The following is a 26,789-nucleotide window of genomic DNA, read 5'->3' on the forward strand; positions in this document are numbered from 1 at the left end:
CCAACTACACACTACGATTCCAACTACACACTACGATTCCAACTACATGACACTCTGGAAGAAAGCAGAACTATGGAGACAGGAAAAAGACCAGAGGTTGCCAGGGGTGGGGAGTTAGGGTGAGGGATGAATAGACAGAGAACAGAGGATTTTTAGAGCAAGAAAAAGACTCTGTATGATACCATAATGTTGGATACATGTTCAAACCTATACAATGTGCAACACCTAGAGTAAACCATAATGGAAACTATGGAGTTTGGGTGATAATGATGTGTCAATGTAGGTTCATTAGTTGTATCAAATGTACCATTCTGGTGAGGGATGTGGATAATGGGGGAGGCTATGCATGTGTGGTCATAGTGGGTATATGGGAAATCTCTGTACCTTCCCCTCAGTTTTGCTGTAAATCTAAAACTGCTCTAAAAAATAAATTCTTAGTAAATTTTTTCAAACAGGAAAGTTAAAACACTTTAAAATCATAAATGCTATTGGTAATAAGAACAAAGAATTAGCATTAACTTTTGAAATACATTAGGGGAACACCTAAAATTCTGGAAGTAGATGCTGGAGAATTTCTTAAAAAAGTAATAGCAATTTATACTAAGGTTCACTTCTTATTTGCAAGTGTGATACAGGTTTAAATAATAAATAGGCAAAAAGGTTTAGATAAATTCATGAATGATTAAACCACAGGAAAAAATAGGAAGCCATTTTGGGCATATTCCTTAGCGTGTGTAAGGGTGAGATCCTAAGTAATAAATAGATACTATTGTTGGTGATATTGTTGACAAAAATATTGTTAACAAGGCTAAATGGCCAATTTACTTGACACATTGTTTCATTTTTTCATGTTCTATTGTGTGAGCTGATCTCTCTCTTTTATTTATTTATTTGTTTATTGAATTTTGGTGAGGAAGATTGCCCCTGAGGTAACATCTGTTGCCAATCGTTCTCTTTTTGCTTGAGGAAGATTGTCCCTGAGCTAACATCTGTGCCAGTTCTTCCTCTATTTTGTTTGTGGGACACTGCCACAGCATGGCCTGATGAGCCATGTGCAGGTCGTCACCCAGGATCTGAACCCATGAACCCAGGGCCACTGAAGTAGAGCTCAGGAACTTAACCACTAGACCACTGGGCCAGCTCCTCTCTTTCATGTTTTTGAACCCTATTATTATGCTACCACACTCATTATGTTAACAATTTGATGCACCCATGCAATATGCCTTACATATTTGGGAACAAATTTACTGTTACTTACACAGATAAACTTGTCTTAAACATAAATCCAGATCCACAAAAAAGACAAACTCTTATATTTGTCTTATATAAGGCAACAGATATACTGTAGACAAAAATTAACTTATTTTGGTAGCTAACAATATCTGCACTCTCTATATTTTTATATTATATTTTCTGAGCAACTCTCTGGCTTCTGGTTTGGAGGGCAGGATTTCATAAGCTTACACAGTTAATTCTTCTACAGATCTTTGTGATCTGTAGGAACGTCACTGCCCACTCTGCACTTGAACAAGAGTGGTAACTTTAGTTTCTTCACTCTTGGGTTTTCCTGAATAAAAGAGGGCACAGCACATGGTGCAAAACAGACTAGAAAGTTGAGGAAAATGGACGATTGATTCTGCCAACACTACTTAACGCTGTCCCAAGCAATCTACTTCTAGATCTGTTGATTTCCTAGTGAAAGAAATTGTTTACATACATCAAACAACAAAGAATATTACTGAATCAGGAACTTTGCCATTTTCAAGTCTATCCTCATCCCAGTTAAAGGCAGAATCTTTAAAGATTAAGCATTTTTTCATATGCTTATATGTCATCTGTATATCTACTTTAGTGAGGTATCTGTTCAGATATTTTGCCCACTTTTTAACTGGGTTGTTAAAAATCTAAAGATTTTTTTTTATATCCTTAACCCCAATATGTGGAGGGATAAGGTTAACAATGTTCATTATCTAATGAGGGTCAGAATGCAACAAAAGTATGGTAGGCAATGGACAGGCAGAGGACAGAGGAAAAGGGTTTGGACGTGGGACAATACGAACATATCGTCATGACTGGACTTAAAAGAGAAGGTGTCCACATATCATAATTAACAAGACCTCTATCATTCAACAGCTGTATTTTGTGGACAGTTGGTCTATAAAAGAAAAGACAGCAAACATTACAGATTCCATTCCCTAATTACAACTGAGCATGAAAGATACCCTAAGCCTATGCATCAGTACTCTCCTTTCCAGATAAGAGAAAATATAACACTGAATAAAGGGAGGAATAGCCAGAGTGAAGGGATTTGAAGGAAAGGAAAACATTGACATCCTCATAAAATTTTATAGCAGTAAGATCTTTGGAAACCAACTACTCCATGTGTCCTTAAATACATACATTTACTCAGTTTTAAAGGTATTGCATATATGTTGAATCAATTAACTTCTTCAGTATTCTTCATTGTATTAGTACAAATCTAACCTAACCGGATTCTGCTGCATGGTAAATTATTTCCCTTTGATCTTCCTTTAATGAACAGGAAGAAGAGTTACAGGGCTCCAAGAGGGCAGGGTTTGTCTCTGAATTGAGCCTAACATAGAAGATGTTCTCAGTGAAGATTTGTTGAATGTTGCATGACTGCATCAGCCTCACATCCTTTATATGCTTATAAGCAATAGTTAAAATTTCCCTTAGCCTCCTCTTCAGGCCCGTGTTTTCCAGAACTAGGTTTATTCTCTTTTAATTAAGGTGTATCTATGATGTGTTTGCTGTTTATATTAGATTTTAATTTTTGGAGTTCAGAAACCAGGGCTGTTTTTATCAATTTGTATCCTAAAGTTACAGCTTGGTTCTATGCACTCTGACAATGCTTCACAAATACTTAAAAAGATTAATACCCATTCCTTTGCATTTTCTTCATAGACCTCAGTTTATAGATGAGTAGCTACAGAACTCTCAGCTGGATGAGCTCTGACAAGCGCTAAGCATAGTATACTAGGAAATGGTTTCTTAATGCAGCATATATGTGAAACACATGGCAAATATTAGCTAGGTTACATTAATCCCAATAAAGTGGGTAACAATTTTATTTTCCAGATAGGAAAACTGAAGCAAAAATAACAAATAAGAGGATGAAGTGAAAGCAGGGAGTGAAAAAATCAGATTTTTCCCTTGAATGAATATTTTAGAAAACAGCTTTTGGAATCTTGAATTATGCAGATAATTTTCAGCTGGAATTTTCTTCGCATCGTGTTAGGCACAGGAGAGAGAATGTCTCATGGCTGCATCTTCATGTTGAAGGTGTCATTATACAGCAGTTACAGAAAAAGGTTTGCTAAACTTTTAATTCCCACATCATTTTTTAAAATTTCTTGAGATTTTACTGTATTTAGTATCAGTCATTAAAATACAACACTTAAGGGAAAGATATATAATAAAAGAAAAAGGTAGTACAAAACAATTTCAACAAAGATTAAAAAATTAATTAGAAAGGTATAAAGTTATAAAATATCATAGGAGCAGGATTCATAATTTGGTTTTAAAATGTCTTTTCTTTTATCAAAAAACTTAATATCAGTTTAAAATATTTGATCTTTTTTTAAGGTAGTAGGCTCTGTTTACCATCATTTACAATTGTTTTAATTGGAATTTTGTTCAATTTCAGTATATTCAAGAGATATTCTGTTAGCAATAATTTTTAAGATAGAATTTAAGTAGAAAAGTAAAGCTGTTAGCTTATTATATATAGTTTGATAGGATTATATAATGACTAAGAACCAGATCATCTGGGTTCAAATTCCACTTCTGCCACTTAGCAGCTGAGAGAATTTGGGCAAATTATGAAGTTCTCTGTGCCTGAGCTTCTTGCTCTGTAAACTGGAGATAACAAGAGTACTTGCCTCATAGTCTATGGTGAAAAGTAGTTGAGCTAATACATAAGAGAGCTGGAATAACCCTTAGCATGAGGTTTGAGTTTAATAAACATTAGCTATTACTATATCATAGTAAATTAGAAATGTCGTTGTAGATAAGAAAAAGCTAAATTCAAATATCTAACTATTTCTTTGAATCCAGATATCTTTTTCTAAAAAATACAAAATCAACAGTTTGCGCTCCCCATATTTAATAAGGACCACTCTGGTTTTTGTGTGTCTGCATTATGGGTAGGGCATCTCAGGCTGAGGAAATAATCACATTAATAAACTTAACAACCTCCAGTTGAAACAGAAATAAGAACAAATGGTCATTCTTGGATAATGTGCAAAGCTGGGTGAATAACTGACATCTCTCTCTCTGATTTCTTGCAGATATCATGGAAATCAGGACAGTGGCAGTTGGAATTGTGGCAATCAAAGGGGTAGAAAGTGAATACTATCTTGCAATGAACAAAGAAGGAAAACTCTATGCAAAGGTATTTATAATGATAGCTTAGACTTAATTTTTCAGACTTATTTTTGTCAAAAACATCTTGCCTTTCTGAAAAGTAAAAATAGAATCAATTTCTCTCTAACTATATAATTTAATAATTTCATTAAAACATTTTATATTCAAGCATTAAGAAAAAATGTTTCCTGTGTGACCTTGGACAAATTGCTTGAGGTCTCTGAACTTTGGTTCCTTCAGTTGTAAAATGAGTTGGATTAACTGACTTCTAGTGGATCTTGCCAGTTCTAAAATTCCATGTGCATTTTTAGATACTTACCATTTAAAATTTCCATCTGTCAGTATTAAAGCTCTTTTTGTTAAAGTTCGCCCAATTTGCACATTGCTGACATGAAAATTCTTGGGGAAAAAAATCCAAAAGTTCATTTATTAACATCAATCTCACAATCATGGGCTTTGAACCATTAGCATTCCCATTGTTCCTACTTCATCACAATGTGAAATATGTAACAGTTCATCCCACTATCATAAAGTACAACTGACTTTCCTTTGTATTCCCACAGCCCTGCATAATACCTAGCACAGGCTAGCTACATAAAAACAGGTTTAATTAAACCTATTCGTTCATGAATAGTTGAGTGGATGAACAAATAAATTAACTTTCTATTTTCTATCACTATCACAGGTAGTGTAGTCGCAAATGAAGAAAAGTTGTGACAATTAGTGGCAGGGGCTCTGCTAATTATATCAAAATCTGAGTGGTTAGGGAATATGTCTTGGGCATAGTAATATGAGAGCTGCTAATTAGGGGGAAATAGCTCCTAATACTAAAGAATAGCAGCAACTGACTGCCAAAAAGCTATGTATTTGAAACTGTTGCATAACTGAATGTGTATCATTTTATTTATTTTCTAAGATTTAAGATGTCTTTTTTTTTGCAAATAGTCTCACCTATATCTAATAAACTGTTAAGCCCACTCAAGGAAAAGTCAGATATGTTTTGATTCTTCCAAATATCACTGCTTACTCTTTTTTAAATTGAGCCCCTCTAAAAATCATTGGGATAATGTTGTTTGTTTGTTGTTTCAACAGAAAGAATGCAACGAAGATTGCAACTTCAAAGAATTAATTCTGGAAAACCATTACAACACATATGCTTCAGCTAAATGGACACACAGTGGAGGAGAAATGTTTGTTGCCTTAAATCAAAAGGGGGTTCCTGTTAGAGGGAAAAAAACAAAGAAAGAACAGAAAACAGCCCACTTTCTTCCTATGGCAATAACTTAATCATATATGGTATATAAGAAACCAGTTCCAGCAGGGAGATTTCTTTAAGTGGACTGTTTTCTTTCTCTTTTTCTTCTCTTTTCTCTTTTTTTTTTTTTTTTTAGAGAAACCAAGAAAGGCTGGAAAACTACTGAAAAACTGATCAAGCTGGACTTGCGCATTTATGTTTATTTTAAGAGACTGCATTAAAGAAAGATTTGAAAAATATACACAAAAATCAGATTTAGTAACTAAAAGTTGTAAAAAATTGTAAAACTGGTTGTACAATCATGATGTTAGTAATAGTAATGTTTTTTCTTAAATTAATTTACCCTTAAGAGTATGTTAGATTTGATTATCTGATGATTATTTAAATATTCCTATCTGCTTATAAAATGGCTGCTATAATAATAATAATGCAGATGATGTTATGTAAAATATGTCAGACCTAAAGGCTGCTGGAATGATTTGTCAGATAATCAAGCCAATATTAACTATGGAAAGTGAGCAGTATTTGAAATGTTTTCTAGCAAAAAAGTATAATCCATTTAAATGCTAATCAGAAAAGAATGAATATTCTCAAAAATTCTATTATGGAATTGAATCAGATAGGCAGTTTTACAAACTATAGGATTAGAACATGCTTGTACCTATTAATAATAACAAAATTCCTAATGCTGCTCAAATTGTAAGGATATTGCTAAAAGAATGTTTTCAAAATCTTGTACATAAAATAGCAATAATGATGATAATACTGTACTTCATCTCACTTGCCACAAAATAACATTTTATAATCCCTAAAAGTAAAATTCGAAAATCTTTAAGTTTTTTTTCCAAGTAACATAATCTATCTTTTGTATAATTCATATTTGGGAATATGGCTTTTAATAATGTTCTTCCCACAAATAATCATGCTTTTTTCTGTGGTTACAGCATTAAACTCTATTTTAAGTTGTATTTGAACTTTATTGTTTTGTTATTTAAGTTTATGTTATTTATAAAAAAACAACCTTAATAAGCTGTATCTGTTTCATATGCTTTTAATTCTAAAGCAATAACAAAACCGTCTGGCTCCACTGCAAGTTCCTCCTCCCCTTTGTGACCAACACCAAGTCTAGTACACAGCACTTGGGCCAGCAAATCCTGGACGGCAGACAAAAATGACAGCCTGCAGCAATTCTTACAATAGATGTCTCACAGGGAACAATATAAAAATGTTAAATATGTTTTGCCACATGCTCTTGTTAATTAAATTGGATCATACAAGTAAAATCACTGCAGATAAAAGAACTTACAGGATTTCAAAGTTAGACTATATTTGAGTTTGTGAGAAGAAAAGTACTATATGTTAAAAATATGCATATTTACACTTAGTAATTTCTTGAATCTCTAGAAATCTCTGCCATTCAAAATATGGCAGCATTGAAAGTTGTTTTCCTATTAGATGGCAAGAGCACAATGCCCCAAATAGAGCAGTCATCCCCCTGTACCCATGGGGGACTGGTTCCAGGAGCCCCACCCATACTGAAATCTGTGGATGCTCAAGTCCCTTATATAAAATGGCATGGCGTTTGCATATAACCGATGCACATCCTCCCCTATACTTTAAATCATCTCTGTATTACTTATAATACTTAATACAATGTAAATGCTATGTAAATAAACGGAACCATCACAGGCCTTTCATCTGTGGTTGGTTGAAACAACAGATGTGGAACCCGTGGATATAGAGGGCCAACCGTATATAGTTAGGGATTCGAGCCCGTGAATATCACGAAGGCTTGAGGTCAGGCTACAGATAATGGGCTTATCAGAAAGATAAATTTCCACTTCATAATTCTTCCATTCGTTCTTTATGTGTTCATCAATGGATGGTCAACGTTTATCTAAATTAAACCCTTGGTATGCTAACCATGGTGGTTTTAATTTAAAAGTATTTGTCATTCAAGTCCTTTTATTTTATATAAATATTATCTGGTAATACACTTATAGGTGAGAGTTACATGAAAAGTCTAAGTCAATGGAAACAACAGATTCATCTGATTTTCTTGTGGCTCACCTATATGACCAGGCTGTAGGAAGCTAGAAAGAACAGTCCCTCCTCAGATACACTCTAGGGAGATTCTATGAATGATATTCTTAAGTGTTACCTGATTCAAAGCCCTTGCTAGCCTAGGTTCCTAGATGAGGCTTCTGTGACTGGAGTCTTGTGAACATATCTGTGTTTTTCATATTTGTTTTCTTAGTGCCTAGCAAAAAGTCTGTCCATAATCAATTTTTCATATGAATTAATTCGTTTGAATATCAAAGAAAATCCATAGGATTAATCTTACTTCATTTTTAAAACTTAAAGTGAAATATAATTATATGGAAATTTAAACAGAAATAGCATATATATCTACAAGATACAAGCTATGTTAAGATCAAATACACTTTGTCTATGGAGTTACAGTTATGATCAAATTACACAGCAATGCTGAATTAAGCAAACCAATATTTAGCAGTAAATCCAATCTGACAGTGTTTCTAGAAACACTTTTAATTCTTTGTTTCTGCCTCCCTTTTTACATTTATTATGCAAATTTCAGAAAACAAAACCTGCACTAGTTATATATACTTAGAATTCTAGAATCTTGAATCTGCAAGGGGCCTTAGTCCCTCCTACTCATTTTTAGACCAGGAAATTGAGATTGTGATACATCCAAAGTCATGTAGTTGGTTAGGTCTAGAGCCATCACAAGAGTCTAGGTCATTTAGCAAGTGCTTCCTACTCTTAGATTATAAGGATTATTACTATTAGCAGTCTCATTTTAAAAATTTCTATTGAGATATAATCTTTACATTTGCATGCAAATGTGACTTACGTTTTGGCAATTCACTTCATATACAATGATTAGTCTATACTGTGATGATTTGACTCAAAAGGAGAAAAGAAATGGTGCAATTTCCGATCCTGATTCCTATTCAACTCTTACATGTACCTCTTTATTTGTAAATGGAGAGCATTGCACCAAATGTCTACATAAACAGAGTAACCTTTTCTAAAATGTTCTTTGAAAGAGAAAATTGGTTAAATACATAGGTTTCTAACAATTCAGAAGGAAAAAATTAAATGAGTCTAAAACGTTAACAAAAGCAATAAAAAAGATACTTTCAAGGCAATTACTGGACTAAAATATTTTTACATTAAAAAGTAATAATATAAGTTATCAGCTTTTGAGTTGGCTATAAATTCAACTTAATGACAGAAGAGAAAGGATGCTGGAAATAAATTCTTAGTTTCCTTCTCTCAAAGTTTGCTCTTCTATTCTCTAGAGTGACAAAGAACACAGAGATAGACTATGGGACCAGCCGTAGGAAAAGCAATTCTATAACTACAAACAACCTAAATCAGTGCCTCTCACAATTTTCTACTGAAATACCAATAATAGTAGAGGTAGAGAATAAGAGTCTAAGAAATAATAATGCAAGAGGCCCACCAAAGACACAAAATTTCTTGAAAATCTCCTTTCTCTTAGAACTTATGTGATTTTTACATTTTATTCCATAATACATCTGTGCTTGCTTTAATATGAAATTCACACCAGCGAGCAAAAGTGATGCATCAGAAAGATGTACAAGTTTTATCATGTGGCTTCATTTACACCACTACGCTAGTGCCATATACTTGGGCATGAATAAGACACAAAAGATCCTGTACCTCTCATAATCCAACTTTACACACATATGATACATGGCTAAAGAAAACCAAAACTTTATCTAAAGTTCACTATGAACAGAAGTGATATTAAAAATATTTAATGACAAGTATGAGTGGCTACTGGTCAATCAGAATATACCATTGATCTATCAGAACAGATGCAGGCCACTGTGACTAACTTGTGGGTACCAGACGATTATCAGCCTTAACCATTTCTATGATCACCCTAAAACCTAAGAGTTTTTAGAGAACATCTATTAATTGGTCTTTCTGGTTTGAGGTCTTAATTTGTATCTTAATATGAAATAGTGCTTTAAAACCATGTTTAACTGTTTCAGCATTGTTGTCAGGCTACTCTTTATTCCACATCTGTATTCAACAAAGCTCCTGCTTTCAATGAAGGTGATGTTCCTTCATGCCCACATATGCTGCCACTCATCCTCTAAATCTGAATGATTTGTAAAGAAAATTTTCCTTCTCTTGAGTTGAGGAGACTTGACAAGAAGCAAGAAATAATAAAGTCCTAGTCTCTTCCGAACAATCCTGTATTTACTTTCACCTAAGAAGATGCCTCTTATATTTTCCTTTTACTTCCTGATTATTATGTGGTTCCAGTTTCCAAATCCTCATCACTGAATTTATGAAAGCTTACCCAAATTTTTTTCTTTCATATCATCAGAACTTATTTTTTAATAATTGAAATGTGAGATGAATAATAACATTTAGCTTGACGATGGCAGGCCTTTCTCTTGACAAATCCAGCCATGTGTTAGTTATCTATTGTCGTGTAAAAATTATCTTAAAACTTAGTGGCTTAAAACAGCAAATATCTATCTCATAGTTTATGTGGCCAGGCACCTGGGCATGGTTGTTTAGCTCGGTGTCTGTAGTTAGAATCTCTCATAAGGCTACAATCAAGACGTTGGCCAGGGCTGCAGTCATCTATTATCTCAATGCTCAACCAGGAGAGGGATCCACCTTAGGTCCTCACTGGTTGTCGGCTTGAAACATCACTTCCTTGCCACATGGGCCTTTCCATAGCACTACTTACAACATGGCAATTTGTTTCCCACAGAGCAAGGAATCAGAGTGAGAGAGAATGCCCCAAACAGAAGCCACAGTATTTTTATAATCTACTCTTGAAAGTGATGTCCCATCACTTTCGCCTATTCTCAAGGGGAGGGAATTACACAAAGGCATAAATACCAGAAAGCAGGGATCATTGGAGGCCATCTTAAAGGCTGCCTAACACTAGTCATAAACTGGATGTTTTTAAGGCCACTGCCACAAGATGAGAGTCTTTAGGGCCTAATAAGAGTAATTCATGGGTTTCAGTGGTGAGTCATTCAGCAAAGATGAAGTAGGTGTATTCTCTACAGGAACATTCTTGATCCTTCCCTGAGGGATACTCCATGGACCATTCCACACAGGATATAATTGAGACAAGGTTTGAACCACAGTCTGGACTGCTTAATAGCTTGAGTTGTGCCTCCTTAGAACTCCTAATGTAGCTGGAATTTGCCTCCACATGAAGGAAATGACCCTGCCTTCAGACCCAACCTGAAGATAATCCTCCCCTCCACTCTCCTACCTCAAGAAAATAAGATCATAGATGCCAGTTGAAATTCTCGAGCCATAGAGCGTTTTGTCTTAGATGGTGGGGGCGATCAGTCACAAGTTGCCCGAGACCATCTGAGGATAAAAAGACCTAAAAAGAATTGAAAAACAATGAATTTTAATGCTAGATGCACACTGGAATCACCTGGGAATATATTTTTTTTAAATAATGGGGGCTAGGCCCCACCCCAATTGCATCAGTATATCTATGGTGGGGCCCAGGCAATGGTATTTTTAAAGCTCCCAGGAGATTTTAATGTGCCTAGGCATTTGAGAACCAATTAGCTAAATGGAGGGAAAAATCTCTATAGGAACTCTGCCTGGTTCTTCCTCTTTGTTTCTTCCTTTAGCACTCTGAGAAGTCTTATGTTGCTTCTCACCTAATTCCATATTTTTTAACATGATTCTAAAGTCTGCATTGCTTCTTGCATCCCAGGTTTTCCTAGTTGCCTCCAGATTTTGCTGTTCACAACTGGGGCTAAAAGGAAATGCAGACACTAGAAAGACAGCTACAGTTGTTTTTGCATTGGAATGATTATGGAGGATCAAGTGCACAAAGGGCACCCCCCAGACACCACAGTCCATTCTCACACAGAGCAGCCAGAGCGACTCTGTTAAATTATATTTCAGGGCACGCAATTTCTCTGTTCAAAACTGCAACTGTTTTCCGTATTACTCAGAATGGAAGCCAAAGTTCTTAGAGCGGCCTATGGAGTAGCAATGGAAAAAGGTGACCGAATAAAACTTAGATGTTAAATTAGTTATGGGAAAGACAACAGGAAAAAGTACTAAAAATCTAGAATTACACACCCAGATTGTTTGGCAGATATTAGTGAATTCTCAGTCCATTTTAAAGAAACTTAAACTGGATGCTATAGACATTATTTAATTGGCATGATAATTATTAGAATCATACTCAGAGGAAAGGCCATAGCCCCATCTCAAAAACTGGACAAATGAACATACATTGTTATATTTGAAGTAAACAAAATATTTAAGGCAGGTATATACCAATTTAATGATTCTTCACTTTAACAAAAATTTTCTATTAATCAACCAATTAGTGGATCTGACTAGGCTAGATGAGAGGGCTTCTACTTTCCTCTTCTTTATTTAACTGATCTCTTATTATTGGTTATTTTGGTTGCTTCAAATCTTTCACCTTCCTAAATATGAACTTTTTGTACATTCTTCATTATATTTCTGATTATTTTCTAAATATTATCATAAGAAATAGAATTATTAGACCAAAAAAATCCTTTTAAAATGCAAAGTGAAAAACTGATTTTCAGAAAGCTTTTTCCACATATATGTTCAACCAACAGTTCATGGGTGTGGATAAACATTCTCTCTAATATTTATCCTCAAAATTTAGCCAGCTTTTATTCTTGTCTCCACTTCCTTTTGACTGTCTGGTGTTACCAAAACCCAGCTATCCTCTTCTTAATATCTCACATGCATCTCTTTCTTGGTCCTTCTACAACCTCGTTACCTCATTGCTTCATGTCTAGAGTTTAGCAATGTTTAATCATTTTTCTGTCTCAAGTTCTGCCCCCCCGTCTCAGATGCTAATTCCTTAATCTTCCTAAAATACTACTTTGACTATGTTAGTTGCCAATTGAAGAACCCTTGTTGCCTCCTTATTGCCTATTGAGTTTAAATTCCTTAAAAAAGTTGTCAACTGTACCTTATGTGTCCAATTTTCTCGCTGCTCAACATAAACCTTACAGTTTCCTTAGTCCACTGTATTTATCCCATCCTCTTTTCTCCTCACTAGCTCATAAGTTTTACAAGGAAAAGGATCTTATCTGTTTCGTTCACTTACGTATCCCAAGCATCTTTAATAGTGTCTGGCACAGAGTAAGCACATAGTAAATATTAATTGAATGAATCAATAAACCAACTTCATTTTAGTGACAGATTAATGAGAATACCTCAATCACCATGAAGCATTATTCCAATATTTAAGCAAGATACTACAAATATAGTTGTTGCAAATGATTAGAAATGTACCACCTCGTTTTGTTCAAACTAGTGACTAAATCTCTCAAAAGTATTCAAATTCTTGTTATTCACTTCTTAGTATGACACTTCCATGTCACTCAAAAGAGTATGTCAATGTATTTCATAATACAATAAGAAGCCACTGCTTTTTTATGCTATCGAGTAATTCTGACCACCGCTACCAAGCAACAGACTAACACTTTTGGGGGAGGTGTTTGCAGGTCACCCTATGGCAGGCCATGGAAAATTATCTTGGAAGAAATTAGTAATTAGAAAGTTGCTTGGTGAGCATGGCACCAAAGCAAAGGGAGGTGAAATGGTTTTGAAAGATATATTATTCAAATTATTATGAAATTGAATTCACAACAATCAAATCTGGTTAGTTCAGTAAAAATACTGCCAGTTTCTGGTTCTTTGGGCTCCCTCTATTCTATGCCACATGTTGTTTACCCCACTTCTATTCACATAGTCTTTCGCCCCATAGTATAAAATATAACCAATGACAATACAATGCTACAACTTATTAAATTACTACCATTTTGGGAGTTTATATCTCTGGTCATCTTATTAGAGTTTTGGGGGTTTCCTCACTCTTCAGCCACGAAAATTTCTTGGTTTTCTTTCAGCGATGTATAATGAAAAACACAACGTCGTGATTTTACTGGCTTAATTCTCAGAGATCTACCTTATTTCCAAGTTTTAAGGATTCTTTTTATATTTTCCCTAAGCACTTCTGACAGTGGAGAGGTAGCAAAATAACAGAGGTGCAAATTAAAGTTCAAATACCTAATCCATCTGGCTACTACTTTAAGTATTTCTGGAACATGTCATTTGCTAAATATCAACTAGTACTTGTGTATGAGTAACTACTATGTTTTTTTTAAAATTTTTTATCTCCCCACAGCACCAAGTATAGAAATGTGCACATAAGTACTTAAAAGTTACATGTTAACTGAATATGTAAGGATTTAAAAAAATTGTTTGTGGTTTAAACTACAGTTTATAAAAAATCATGAAGTATGTTAATGTTTTAACCTTAAAGTCCAGATAAGGAAGAAAAATTGGGTTTAAATATTAGGGGAGAGGCGTAAAAATAGTTATTTAAAAATGATCTTGATCTGAGTTTAAAAGGTTATATGATGTTGTGCCACAATAAGAGAAATGAACATTAAAACTTTAGTCTTGCAAATAATCCAACAATACAATGGTTAAGGGGAGCTGGCTTGTAAATCTTGAGTCATTCCAGATACTGAAATTCTATAATTGCTTACATTCCAGTCCTAAAAAGGGAGATACGCCATTTTGTGGGAAGGCAAATTTTAACTATCTGCTGTCTGTTTGTTTCATTAAAAACAAGAACAGAAAGTTCTTTTAGTTTAAATTCTGGATAAAAGTTAACCCCACATGACAACAAACATCTTGAATATCAAAAAGAAGAAATTATGTTTTAAATATGTCTGGGAGTAGAAGCAGCAATTCTGAGAGAGCAGTGTACATGGAGCACAGATTATTTTAATCTTTGGAAGTCATATATATATGCATGCATGTGTATATATACTCATGTTTTACTCCACTTCTGCTCTTGACCTGCCTCAGCATTCCTCAGAACATAGATTAAGGTATTAATACACATTCACAAATAGAACTATAGAGAGGAAGGAGCTCTAACATAATAAATCTCTAATCACCATAATAAATCACCAGTCTCTATTGCTAATTTCACCTCAACAGTCAACAACCACTTTGGAAAATTATTCAGCACCAACGGATAGAAGTCAAAAAGTAACAAAATGTCAGAAAAGGAGAATATAGAAATAATCTATTCTAATAACTTCATTTTTTTCAGGTAGAAAAATACGGCTCAGAGGGGTTATATGACATGCTCAAGGACATTCAAGTCTTTTATGTACAAGTTAAGTACATCAGAGCCCAGGAAACTAGAAACTGTAGAAAAGTCTCCAACTCAAAACATACTTATGGCCCCAGTAAATAAATTATCTGAGTCTTATGTTTAGTGGATTCTCCATAGTGATGACTGAGTGTAGCTTGGGGATAAGCAACACAGAAACTGTAAAACTATTAGAAGGATATGATAGCTCTCAGATGCCATGGGCCACGCCCCTTCACAGCGATTCCCTGCAGGGCAGTGTCCTCAAACTTTTTGGTCTCAGAGCCTCTTTATACTCTTAAGAATAGTTGAAGACACCAAAGAACTTTTGATTATATGGGTTTTTGTATCTATTAGTAATTCCTATATTAGGAATTAAAATTGAGAAATCTTAAACATTTATTTATTAGTTTATTAAAAATAACAGTAGTATACCCATTTCATGTTAACACAAATAGTATTTTTTGGAAAAATATAACTATTTTCAAGAAAAAATTTTGAGAAGAGTAACATTGTTTCACATTTTAAAAAATCTCTTTAACATCTGGCTTAGTAGAAGACAGCTGGATTCCTATATCTACTTTTGCATATATTCTGTTGATATATTTTTTGAAGCATATATTTATATATTGAAGTATATTAAGAAAATCCAGTATCACACAGATAAGTAGTTGGACAAAGGAGGAGTATTTTAATAGCGTTTCATATAATTGTGAATACTCTTTGATACTACACTAAAACTTGATAAGTTGTAGTTTCTTAATGGTGGGTTGCAATGTGGAATCTGAAACAACATCACTATGCTTTGTATCCTCTGTTACATTAAAATCCACTGGTGTGTCACACTTTGTTTAAATCTGTGTATAATTTTTTTTAATGTAATGCATTGATGATTTGTAAAATATTAGTTCAGTGAGTTATACCGATCTTCTAAACGTTGACAGATTTCTTTATACAATATCAAAAAATCACATTCATTAATATCACCAGTGACTTGTCAGGGAGATCTTTAAGTACTGGAAAATTATCAGGATCATGGTGGTGGGCGCAAGTTCTCCAAAATTTTTGTTTGAGAGCTCGAATTTTATTATTGGCAATAGCAACAGCACTCCATACATGAGGATTACAGCACTATTCTTTAACTAAATGCCTGTAGTGGAGACACTTAGCTGTCCTCCAAAATGTATGCTCCCTTTTCCATAGTATAGAATTGTCACTACACAGCAGCTCCCAGCCAGGGTTTTTATTTGTCAGCCCTCCTTTCATCTAGGTATAGCCATGGCTTGTTCTCATTAATGGTATGTGATTGGAAGTGATGTGGGTTAACATCTGAGCCAAGACTTTTAAGAGAGTTGTGCCTATTCCTCTTTTATTCTCCTGATGAAGATTAATGCTAATGACTATGGGGTTCTATAGGATGGTGACCCCAGAAAATGGAAGTAGCCAGGATCTCTGAATCACTATGTGGAGGGGAGGGACTCACTGACCACAAACTAATATAAAAACTCAGAAGATAGCTTTAAAAGCTATCTAAAGTTAGGGTTCTAGAGAAATATAAGAAGTTCAAAGTTCAAAGAAACACACAGATTTGAAAAAACTTCTACCTTAAACAGATTTCCTAGTAGTCACAATCAAAGCAAAGATTACAAAAAAATTACTTTACAGGAAAAAAACCTCAAAAAATTAAAAAACCTCTTGAAGCAATCCTTGCCTTTTTGAAATGGTACAAATGCCTTTTTAGTTCCTATACCAAAACCAATGGTCTGTAGCAGACCTGTGCTTCCCCAATGGAGGCTCAATTTCTTTTGAGAATTAGAAATTTCAACCCTTTGCTGTCATTGTAACTCTGGACCACTCTGGCCCCAGAGTGCAGATTTTTCAATTCCCCAAACCATTGCTTGCTATTTCTAGAAGAGCTCATACACAAAAGTGGGAAACAAGTGAGTTGTTTCCCCCAGTCTTCTGCTCCCTTTCTCGCCCTTCTACTAACATCTTTCCTCCTTCCTTCTCACCTATTAAAATTTGATCCCAGGAAAGGATCTAAAAACTTATTCATATTAGTCATGAATGAAGGATTAAGGCTAGGGTAATTCTCATAAGTTACAACCTTTATCCTATGATGACAATTTGAAGCCTAAATGTACTTATAAGCTTGTAAAATTAAATGACTGAGAGGCAGTATGTGAAGTGGTCAAAAGTTCAGACTCTAAGGCCAGAATTTCCTGGATTTGAATTCATATTCCACCACTTATCAGTTATGTGACCTTGGGCAAATTACTTAATTTCCTTATGCTTCAGTTTCCTCATTTTATAAGTGATAATAAAAGCAATCTGCCACATAAGAATATTACTAATAAGGCTCTAATAAGTTAACACACTTTATCAGGCACATACTTCAAATTGAAAATTTCTCCAAGTTGAACATAAATTATTAAAATTTAATTTTGAGCAGTGTATGAAAAGAAACACTCATTAAATCTGCCCCCCAGAGTTAGATAATCTCATCCAGAAAATGAAAAACCTAGTCATGTTTTAGAATCAAATATAAAAAGTATTTTTCAAATATTTATGGATAAATAAAATATGTGCTACATTTTATAAAGATTTTCCATTAATACAAAAATCAAGTGTGTTTGAAAGAAACACAATTTTTATGTTTTTTCAAACGAAAATGATCATTTCATTAGAAATACAGTATAAAACTTCTTTCAAGCATGGAAGCTCACCACCTAGAGCAATTCTTCATTTTAGAGTGCATAAAATGGATACTGAAATAATAAATTCTGAAAAAAACAGGACTATCATGAAACAACATATAAATAAGGAGTATTTGGAACAAATATAATTGAGATAAAAGCTCATAAGTAGTATTTCCTAGAAGAAGACAAAAACTTTTTCCACTGTCTCTGCAAACTATGGAGTAACTTGACTATGTTCTCTTGGTGTTCAAAAATAATGGCCACTATCTCTTGATTATTTTTAATTATTGAATGTTGGTTATTGTTAAATATTAAAATGTAAAACAATTTCATATGTATTATTTATGTAAAAAACATTATATATTACAGAAACAAAGGATGCCCACAAATTTCCATATAGTCATTACTTCTGGGGAGGGAGAGACAGATTTAGGAATGCTACAAAACATCTGTAAATAAAAGGCTTGAAAAACTAATATGACAAAATGCAAATATTTGTTATGTGTGGGAAATATTCTCTAGACTCTCCTGAATGTTTGAATAAAATATAATAATAAAAACAAATCTAAAAGGAGACCCCTGTGTAAGGTAGTGGGATAAACCCGGCTACTTTGATCTATCTCCCAGCTCTCCCATAGTTAAATAACTATGAAACACATAAACAGGAAAATCTGTATCAGCATCAGAAAGGCATATAAAAACTGATATTATATCTGAAACCCACAAAAAGGGACTAAATTTTCAAAGGTTTTTCATAATATACTTTACCACATCATGGGAAAATACACAGGAGGAAGTCTTGACAGATCCACATCATCACTGGCAGAAACTTAGAAAAGCAAAAGCTGCATTGAAATGAGATATTGAATTAGGAATCCAAGGAGAAGCCCTTTACTCAAGGTTACTTTTACCTCCACAGTCCAGGGTTTTGTATGTTAGCAGTGAACAATCAAAGATTGAAATGAAAAGTATCATAGAAAATGTCATTTCAGAAATATGTGCAACATCGTACAGTAAAAAAAAAATTAGAAAACATTGCTGAGATAAATGAAAGAAGTCCTAAACAAATGTAGAGATATTCTATTTTTATAGATTGGAAAACTCAATACTGTTAAGACGTCAGTGCTCCCTGAATTGATCTATAGATTCAACACAATTCCAATCAAAATTCCAGAGTATATATATTAAAAACTGACAAGATTTTAAAATATATGGAAGCAAAAAGAATCTAGAATAGCCAAAATAACATTTTAAAAGAGGAACAAAGTTGGAGGACTTATAGTACCTAATTTCAAGATATATTTTAAAACCACAGTTATCAAGGTAGTTTGGTATTGGTATCAGTGGAACAGAATACAGCACATAGACACAGACCAATACACATACAGACAACGGATTTTTTGACAAAGGTCTCAAGACAATTCAATGGGCAAGGAATAATCTTTTCAACAAATGGTGCTGGACCAATACGGAAAGAAACGATCCTTAATACCAACTTCACATAGTTGGTAAAAATTACTCAAAATAAATTAGAGACCCCAATGTAAGAGCTATAACTATAAACTATAAAATTACACTATACAATTTCTGGGAGAAAATATAGGATGTAATCTAAGTGAAATTGGATTCACAAAAAAATTATTAAATATGACCCAAAAAAGCACAAACTATATTGGAAAAAAAGAGAAATTGGATTTTGCCAAATTATAAACTTTTGCTCTTCAAAAGACACTATTATAAAATAAAAAGGCAAGCCACAGATCAGAAGAGAAAATTTCTAAAATATGTATCTGTTAAAGGATTTGTGTCTAGAATATATAAAGAACTCTTATAACAGAACAACTATAAGACAACCCAAATAAAAATAGTCAAAAGATTTAAACAGACACTTTAGCAAAGAGTATATAGAGATGGCAAATAAACACATGAAAAGAAGCTCATCATGATTAGCTGTTAGAGAAATTAAAATAAAATCTAGCTAAACACCAATACATAAGCCACAGGAATGGCTAAAATTAAAAAGACCATAACAAGTGTTAGTGAGAAAGTAGAGTAACTATAACTTATATACTGGTAGGAATGTAAAATTTCAGATAAGAGTTTGGCAATTTCTTAAAATGTTATACACACACCTACCATCCTACCCAGCCATTCCTTTAATAGATATTTACCAAAAAGAACTGAAATCCATCGTCCCTACAAAGACTTGTATGTGAATGTTCACAGAAGGTTTATTTGTAATAGCTAAATACTGGAAACAACGCAAACGTTCACCAACAGGTGAATGGATAAACAAATTGTGGTACAATCGGTGGTTGGTTGAATCCATGGATGAGGAACCTGCAAATATGTGGGCTGACTAAGGACTTGAGCACCTCCGTGGATTTTGGTATCCTCTGGGTCCTGGAACCAATCCCGCATGGATACCAAGGGACAATTGTATATCCTTACTATGGACTACTACTCAGCAAATAAGGAAACAAACTATTAATACATGCAACAACGTGAATTATTCTCAAAATAATTATGTGGAGTGAAAAATGTCAGACAAAAAATATCACACACTATGATTCCATTTATATAAAATTCTAGAAAATGCAAACTAACATGTAGTGACAAAAATCACATGAGTGATTCCCTGGGGATTGAGTGGGAAGGAAGAATTACAAAGAAGCATGAGGAAACTTTGGGGAATTATAGATATGTTTCTTATCTTGAAAGTTGTGATTGTTCTACAGGTTTGTACATATGTCAACTCATCAAATTTTACATTTTAAATATATGTGGTTTATTGTACATCAATTAGAAACAAACTGAAATAAACCATGTAGTTATTTTAAGCAAAAATCATAATACTATGTTATATGAGGCTATTATTCACGTAGATCTTCTAATATATATGACAACAATAGCACAAAGGACAAAGAGGGAGTACCTGTAACTATGCTGCTCCAACTTCCCACATTTTTAGTGAAGTAAGACAATATTAACTTTAAGTCACATTTTGATAATTTAAGGATGCATTTTGTAATCATTAAAACAACCTAAAGAAATACAAAGAGGGACTGGCCCCATGGCCAAGTGGTTAAGTTTGCATGCTCCGCTGCAGGCAGCCCAGTGTTTCGTTGGTTCGAGTCCTGGGTGTGGACATGGCACTGCTCATCAAGCCACACTGAGGCAGCGTCCCACATGCCACAACTAGAAGGACCCACAACGAAGAATATACAACTATGTACTGGGGGGCTTTGGGGAGAAAAATGAAAAAAATAAAATCTTAAAAAAAAAAAGAAATACAAAGAGATACAGGCAATAGAGGAACTACAATGGAATACTAAAATTATTTGATTAATCAAAACAAGACAGGAAAGACGAATTGAAGAGCAAAAAGCAGGTGAGATAAGACTGAAAACAAACAGGAACATGGTAGAAATAAAACCAACCATATCAATACTTACACTGAATGTAAATGAAGTAAGCACGCCTATTAAAGGAAGAAATTGTCAGAAATAAAAAAAAGAAGACTCAACTATAGGTTGTTTACAAGAAGTACATTTTAAACAAAAAAACACAAAGAAGCTGTAAGTAAAATGATGGGAAAAGATTCACCATGCAAACTACAAACTATTCAGTCAACTTGTTATTCACATGTGAGAGTGAGAAGTAAAAACAGATATGTAAGATTGGGTCAAGATAGTGGATTACCTCTCTTTCCATTCAAAATAACAAAGGTATATGAAGTTCTGGAAAAACTAAGGGTGACATTAGCAAGAAAGAAATTTCACGTAAGTACTAAAAGATAGCAATCAGGCAGGATGACATGTATGGATATAAAGTGGGGAAAAATCACAGCACAAATCTGAAGAGCAGTAATTAACTAATTAAATCATTTAGAATTAGAATTAAGTGAAGAACAGCTTTCAGAAGAGTAGGTTGAGCAGGTTAGTCTCTCATTCCCAGCCTATATCAAGGAGCCGGTATTGGAAAGGTATTTCCCTCTACACTGCTGGTTCTTAACTTTGCCTGCACATTGAAATCATCTGGGTCACTTTAAAGAACACTGAGCCAGAGATTCTGATTGAATTGGTCAGAAATGAGGCCTGAGCACCAGACTTACATCTAGTATTGGAAATATAGTGTAAGCAAGCAAGAAATAAACTTGCCTTATAGTACTTAGTAATGTAGAGCAACTGAGAAGTTTGGTCCTGGTGCAGGAATTTGGCATTTAGCTCAAGGAACAGAAGAGAATACGAAAATATATTCAAGTGAATTGATATTTCAAGCAGTCTATAAGTGGACTATCTAATAAATGAGCATTTGGTAAAAAACATAACACTGGAGTACAACTACCTTTCTTATAACAAAATAAATTCCAAATGAATTAAAGTGTTAAATAAAACATGGAAATAAAAAAGTATGAGAAAAATCCAGGTAGATATTTTCATAATATTAGATAAGTTCCAACAAACATGCCACAAAACTGAAACTCTCAAGAAAACAATTATTCAAATTTACTGAATAAAAATTACAAACTTATCTATTCACAAAACACATTATTAACCAGTTAGCAATACAGCTAAAAAGTAAGAATATTTGTAGTGTACCTGAAAAGTTCCTATAAATCAATATAAAAATATAATAACAGGCAAATGGGAAAAGGACTTAACCAGGTACCACTTGTACGACGAAAATCTAAAATGTAAAGCAATATTCAAACTACTATAACATTAACTAATAAGTCAACCGTCATTTTAAGACCCACACTAAAAAATAAATCATTAAGAAATTCTGACAAATAAATAACTTAACATACTTGATTTGCAGTTGACAATAAATTTACTTACAAGCTGTTATGCGTTCCTGACTCCTTGCAATACAGTCCTTTACAGCATCTGAAGGTATTTTCTTGGTACCATGTATCGTTGTTGTGGCGAGTTCGTTCAGTTTCCAGTGGGTCCAAAAGCCTTTATGAGGTTTTAAACCTGTTAATATAAAGTGGACATTTACTCAAAGAAATTAGGATTTTGAAACTATATTTTAATTTGCCAAACCATTTTTATGAGTATTCTCATTTCCTCCTCACAACAGTCCTGTGAGGATTGTCAGTCTCAAATTTCAAAGGAGGGAACCTCTATACAGAAATGCTAACGTCCTATTATATAAAACAGTGAATTAGAAAAGAGCTAAAACTTGTTATCATCTTCTGATATAGGCATAAGCTAAGTTCATATTCAGACATAAGAGAAGGTTATTATTGTGAAAACTTGGAAAGGACCTAAACTTCTGACAATAGTACATTCATACAATGGATTACGAAGTCTCCATTTAAAGTTACCTAGTAAATATTTGCTAACATAAAAAGGCATTCATAATATTTTTTTTGTAGAGAACAATTTTACCTGATATATATGTGTGGTTACAGCCTAAATGTTAACATGATTGCCTCTGAGCACAGCTGACTATTATTTTAAAATTTTCCCTATCTGTATCTCCTATTATTATGATTATTATCTGCTGAGGAAGATTCACCCTGAGCTAACATCCATGCCAATCTTCCTCTGTTTTTCATATGCAGGCTGCCAGCACAGCATGGCTGCTAACAGAGCAGTGTAAGTCTGCCCCTGGGAACCGAACCCGGGCGGCTGAAGCAGAGCACATTGAACTTAACCACTAGGCCACTGGGGCTGGCCCATCTATTATTTTTTAAATAACATTTATGAATCAATTATAGTACCCAAAAAGTGGTAAAAATAAATTTCATTTAAAAAGTTCACTTTTGTTCCAAAAGCTGTGTAGGGTGGAATAATTCATTTAAATATGCTAAAAACATTTGTATCCTTAGCAATAAAAATGAGAACAATATAAATTCCTTTGTGTACTTCACATGGTTGTTCTGAGGATTAATTAAGATAATACATGTTAAAGTGTTCAGTAAATGGGAAATATGAGCTAATATTATCACTATTACTATACATTGATATAGTCATAAATGTAGCCAATATTTTCTCAGTGGTGAGTGTCCAATGAGGATTATTTAGCTATCAAATTAGAATTTTCTAGGTGTTCTTAGCTTCAGTTATCACCTATTTCAAGTTAGTTGCCACTAAATAAAATACGCAGAAGCCTTCAGTTTGATTGACTTGAATGTTTCTTGATAGACTATGCTTTAAAATGTAGTGTATTAATACAAAATGTGAGGTATAGTAAGGCCAACAGACAAGGCGATGACTTACATTGAAAAGAGAGTTTATTATTTATTCATAGTCCCCAAGAGGAGGGGGCACACCTTGCCACGGGAAGCCACATAGGGAAGCACAGGGTTCAGTCAGAGGCACAGAAAGACGGGGAAACTGTGGGGAAGAGCGTTATTGTGGCTTCTGTGGGAAGGAATGGGTGGTGCAGGGAAAGCAGGCTCAGGATTGGCTAGTTTGAATAATTTCAGCGGGTTCTGGGGCATAGGTGCTGTCCCTAGTTGTCTGGTACCTGATCCTGGGATCATTAAGACAAGTGGATAGTGGCCCAGAGTGAGAGCCCAACAAAGGAGGTGGATTAGTTGGTTTGTATTTGAAAAGCACACTCATCGGTGAGCTGTTTAATATCTCTAGGAATTCGCTAACCCTGAGAACGGCAGTTCTTCCAGGTTCAGCAAGGCCCTAGATGTCAAAGCATCAGAACACAGAACATAAAAGACATGGTTAATACAGTCTAGTGTTGAATACTCCTTCCATTTCTGGGATGAACCCTACTTGGTCCTGATATGTAAAGAGAGATATTCAATAAACCCTCTGAAGGCTTACTATGTAGTAAACTATGTGTTTGGCACAAGGGATCCCAAATTCAATTCAACTATGTTCCTGCCTGCCATCAAGGTAGGTGTGAAATTATTTGGTACTTGGTCTGTAGAAAGCACTTAATACAAGCTACTTTCTCTCTTGCTTCTTATCCAAATTAACCACTGGTTGAGTTGTTACTATGTCCCAAAATTATTTACAAGTAAGAAATTCAAATTGGTCACTAAACATGGACTGTTCCAAAGAATGGCATTAATATAGGGCCACAACATCCAAATGAAATTTGGTCTACATCTTTAGTTTTGATGATTTTTAATTTTTTAATTTTAATTTTTTACAGCTTTATTGAGATATGGATATATAACATCTTGTAAGTTTAAGGCATACAACTGTGTTGATTTGATACACTTATATATTGCAAAATGATTACCACCATAGTGTTAGCTAACATCTCTATCATGTCACAGAACTACCATTTCTATTTTATGGTGAGAACATTTAAGATCTACTCTCTTAGCAACTTTCAAGTATAGAACACAGTATTATTAACTACAATTATCAGGCTGTACATTATATCTTCAGAACTTATTCATCCTATATCCAGAAGTTTAAACCCTTTGACCAACATCTCTTCATTTTCCGCCCCCCTCAGCCCCTGGTAACCATCATACTATTCTCTGTTTTTATGAGTTTGGCCTTTTCAGATGCAATATATAAGTGATATCATACAGTATTTGTCTTTCTCTGTCTGACATTTCACTTACATAATACCCTCAAGGGCCATCCATGTTGTTGCAAATGGCAAGACTTCCTTCTTTCTTGTGGCTAAATAACATTTCATAGTCTATATACACCCATCTTCTTCATCCATTCATCTATTGATGGACCTAGATTGTTTTCGTATGTTGGCTATGTGAATAATGCTGCAATGAACATGAGAGTGCAGATATCGCTTAGCCATCTGTTTTTACTAGTTTTGGATATATACCCAGAAGTGGGATTCCTGGGTTATAGGCTAGGTCTATTTTTAATTTTTTGAGGAAATGCCATACTGTTTTCCATAGTGGCAATACTAATTTACATTCCCATCAACAGCACACAAGGGTTTCCTTTGCTCTATATTCTCACCATTTGTTATTTCTTGTCTTGATAATAGCCATTCTAACAGGTGTGAGGTGATAGCTCATTATAGTTTTGATTTGCATTTCCCTGATGATTAGTGATATTGAGCACTTTTTCATGTACCTGTTGGCCATTTTTATGTCTTTTTTGGAAAAAATGTCTATTCAGTTCCTCTGCCCATTTTTAAATTAGATTGTTCTTTTGCTATCGCGTTGTATGATTTCTTTGTATATTTTGCATATTAGCCCCTTATAAAATAGATGATTTACAAGTATATTCCATAAGTTGACTTTTCATTCTGTTGATGGTTTCCTTTGCTGTGCAGAAGCTTTTTAGTTTGATGCAGTCCCAATTATTATTTTTTGCTTTTGTTGTTTGTGCTTTTGGTGTCATATTCAAAAAATCAGTGCAAAGACCAATGTCAAGTTCTTCCCCACTTTTTCTTATAGGAGTTTTACAGTTCAGTTCTTATGTTTAAGTCTTTAATTCATTTTGAGTTAACTTTTGTGAGTGTTGTAAGACATGAGTTCAATTTCATTTTTCTACATGTGGTTATCCTTCTTCCCAGCACCATTTATTGAAGAGATTATTTCCCATTGAATATTCTTGGCTCCCTTGTCAACTATTAGTTGATGTATTTGTGAGGGTTTATTTCTGGCCTCCCAACTCTGTTCCAGTGGTCTATGTGTTTATTTTTATGCCAGTACCATACTGTTTTGATGACTATAGGTTTGTAAAATAATTTGAAATCAGGAAATACGATGCCTCCAGCTTTGTTCTTTCTCAGGGTGGCTTTGGCTATCTAGGGTCTTTTGTGGTTCTGCAAGAATTTTAAGATTGTTTTTTCTATTTCTGTGAATGCCATTGGAATTTTGATAGGGACTGCATTGAATCCATAGATAGCTTTTGGTAGTATGGCATTTTAACAATACTAATTCTTCCAATCCATGAACACAGAATATCTTTCCATTTGCTTGTCTGTTCTTTGATTTCTTTCATCAATGTCTTGTAGTTTTCAGTGTTTAGATCTTTAACTTCCTTTGCTAAATTTATTTCTAAGTATTTTATTGCTACTGATGCTATTGTGAATGAGATTGTTTTATTACTTTTTCAGATAGTTCATTGTTAGTGTAAATAATTGCAACTGATTCTGTACAGTAATTCTGTATCCCGCAACTTTACTGAATTCATTGATTAGTTCCAACAATGTTTTGGTGGAGTCTTGAGGATTTTCTATATATAAGATGATATAATCTACAAAGAAAGACTATTTTACTTCTACTTTTTCCAATTGGATGCCTTTTACTTCTTTTTCTTGC

General features: G+C 34.1%; 2 protein-coding genes across 7 annotated transcripts in view; one reads left to right on the top strand and one right to left on the bottom strand.

Moving 5' to 3' along the window:
* The window catches only part of FGF7 (fibroblast growth factor 7), a 57,462-nt gene extending 50,853 nt beyond the window's left edge, over nt 1-6,609 (top strand). Inside the window, exons 3-4 of the mRNA XM_046654505.1 lie at nt 4,311-4,414; nt 5,479-6,609. Coding sequence (XP_046510461.1) covers nt 4,311-4,414; nt 5,479-5,673 — 299 coding nt within the window. The 3' untranslated portion in view covers nt 5,674-6,609. The remainder of the gene's footprint in view (nt 1-4,310; nt 4,415-5,478) is intronic.
* The window catches only part of FAM227B (family with sequence similarity 227 member B), a 217,312-nt gene that overhangs the window by 125,698 nt on the left and 64,825 nt on the right, over nt 1-26,789 (bottom strand). For all 6 annotated transcript variants that reach the window (XR_006887609.1, XR_006887608.1, XM_046654495.1 and 3 more), the window contains one exon: nt 22,402-22,539. Coding sequence is in view for 4 of the 6 variants with exons in the window: in XM_046654495.1 (XP_046510451.1) it covers nt 22,402-22,539 (138 nt within the window). In the remaining 2 variants the exon portion in view is untranslated. The remainder of the gene's footprint in view (nt 1-22,401; nt 22,540-26,789) is intronic.

This window comes from Equus quagga, chromosome 2, assembly GCF_021613505.1.
Source record: "Equus quagga isolate Etosha38 chromosome 2, UCLA_HA_Equagga_1.0, whole genome shotgun sequence".
In the NCBI taxonomy this organism is placed as follows: Eukaryota; Metazoa; Chordata; class Mammalia; order Perissodactyla; family Equidae; genus Equus; species Equus quagga.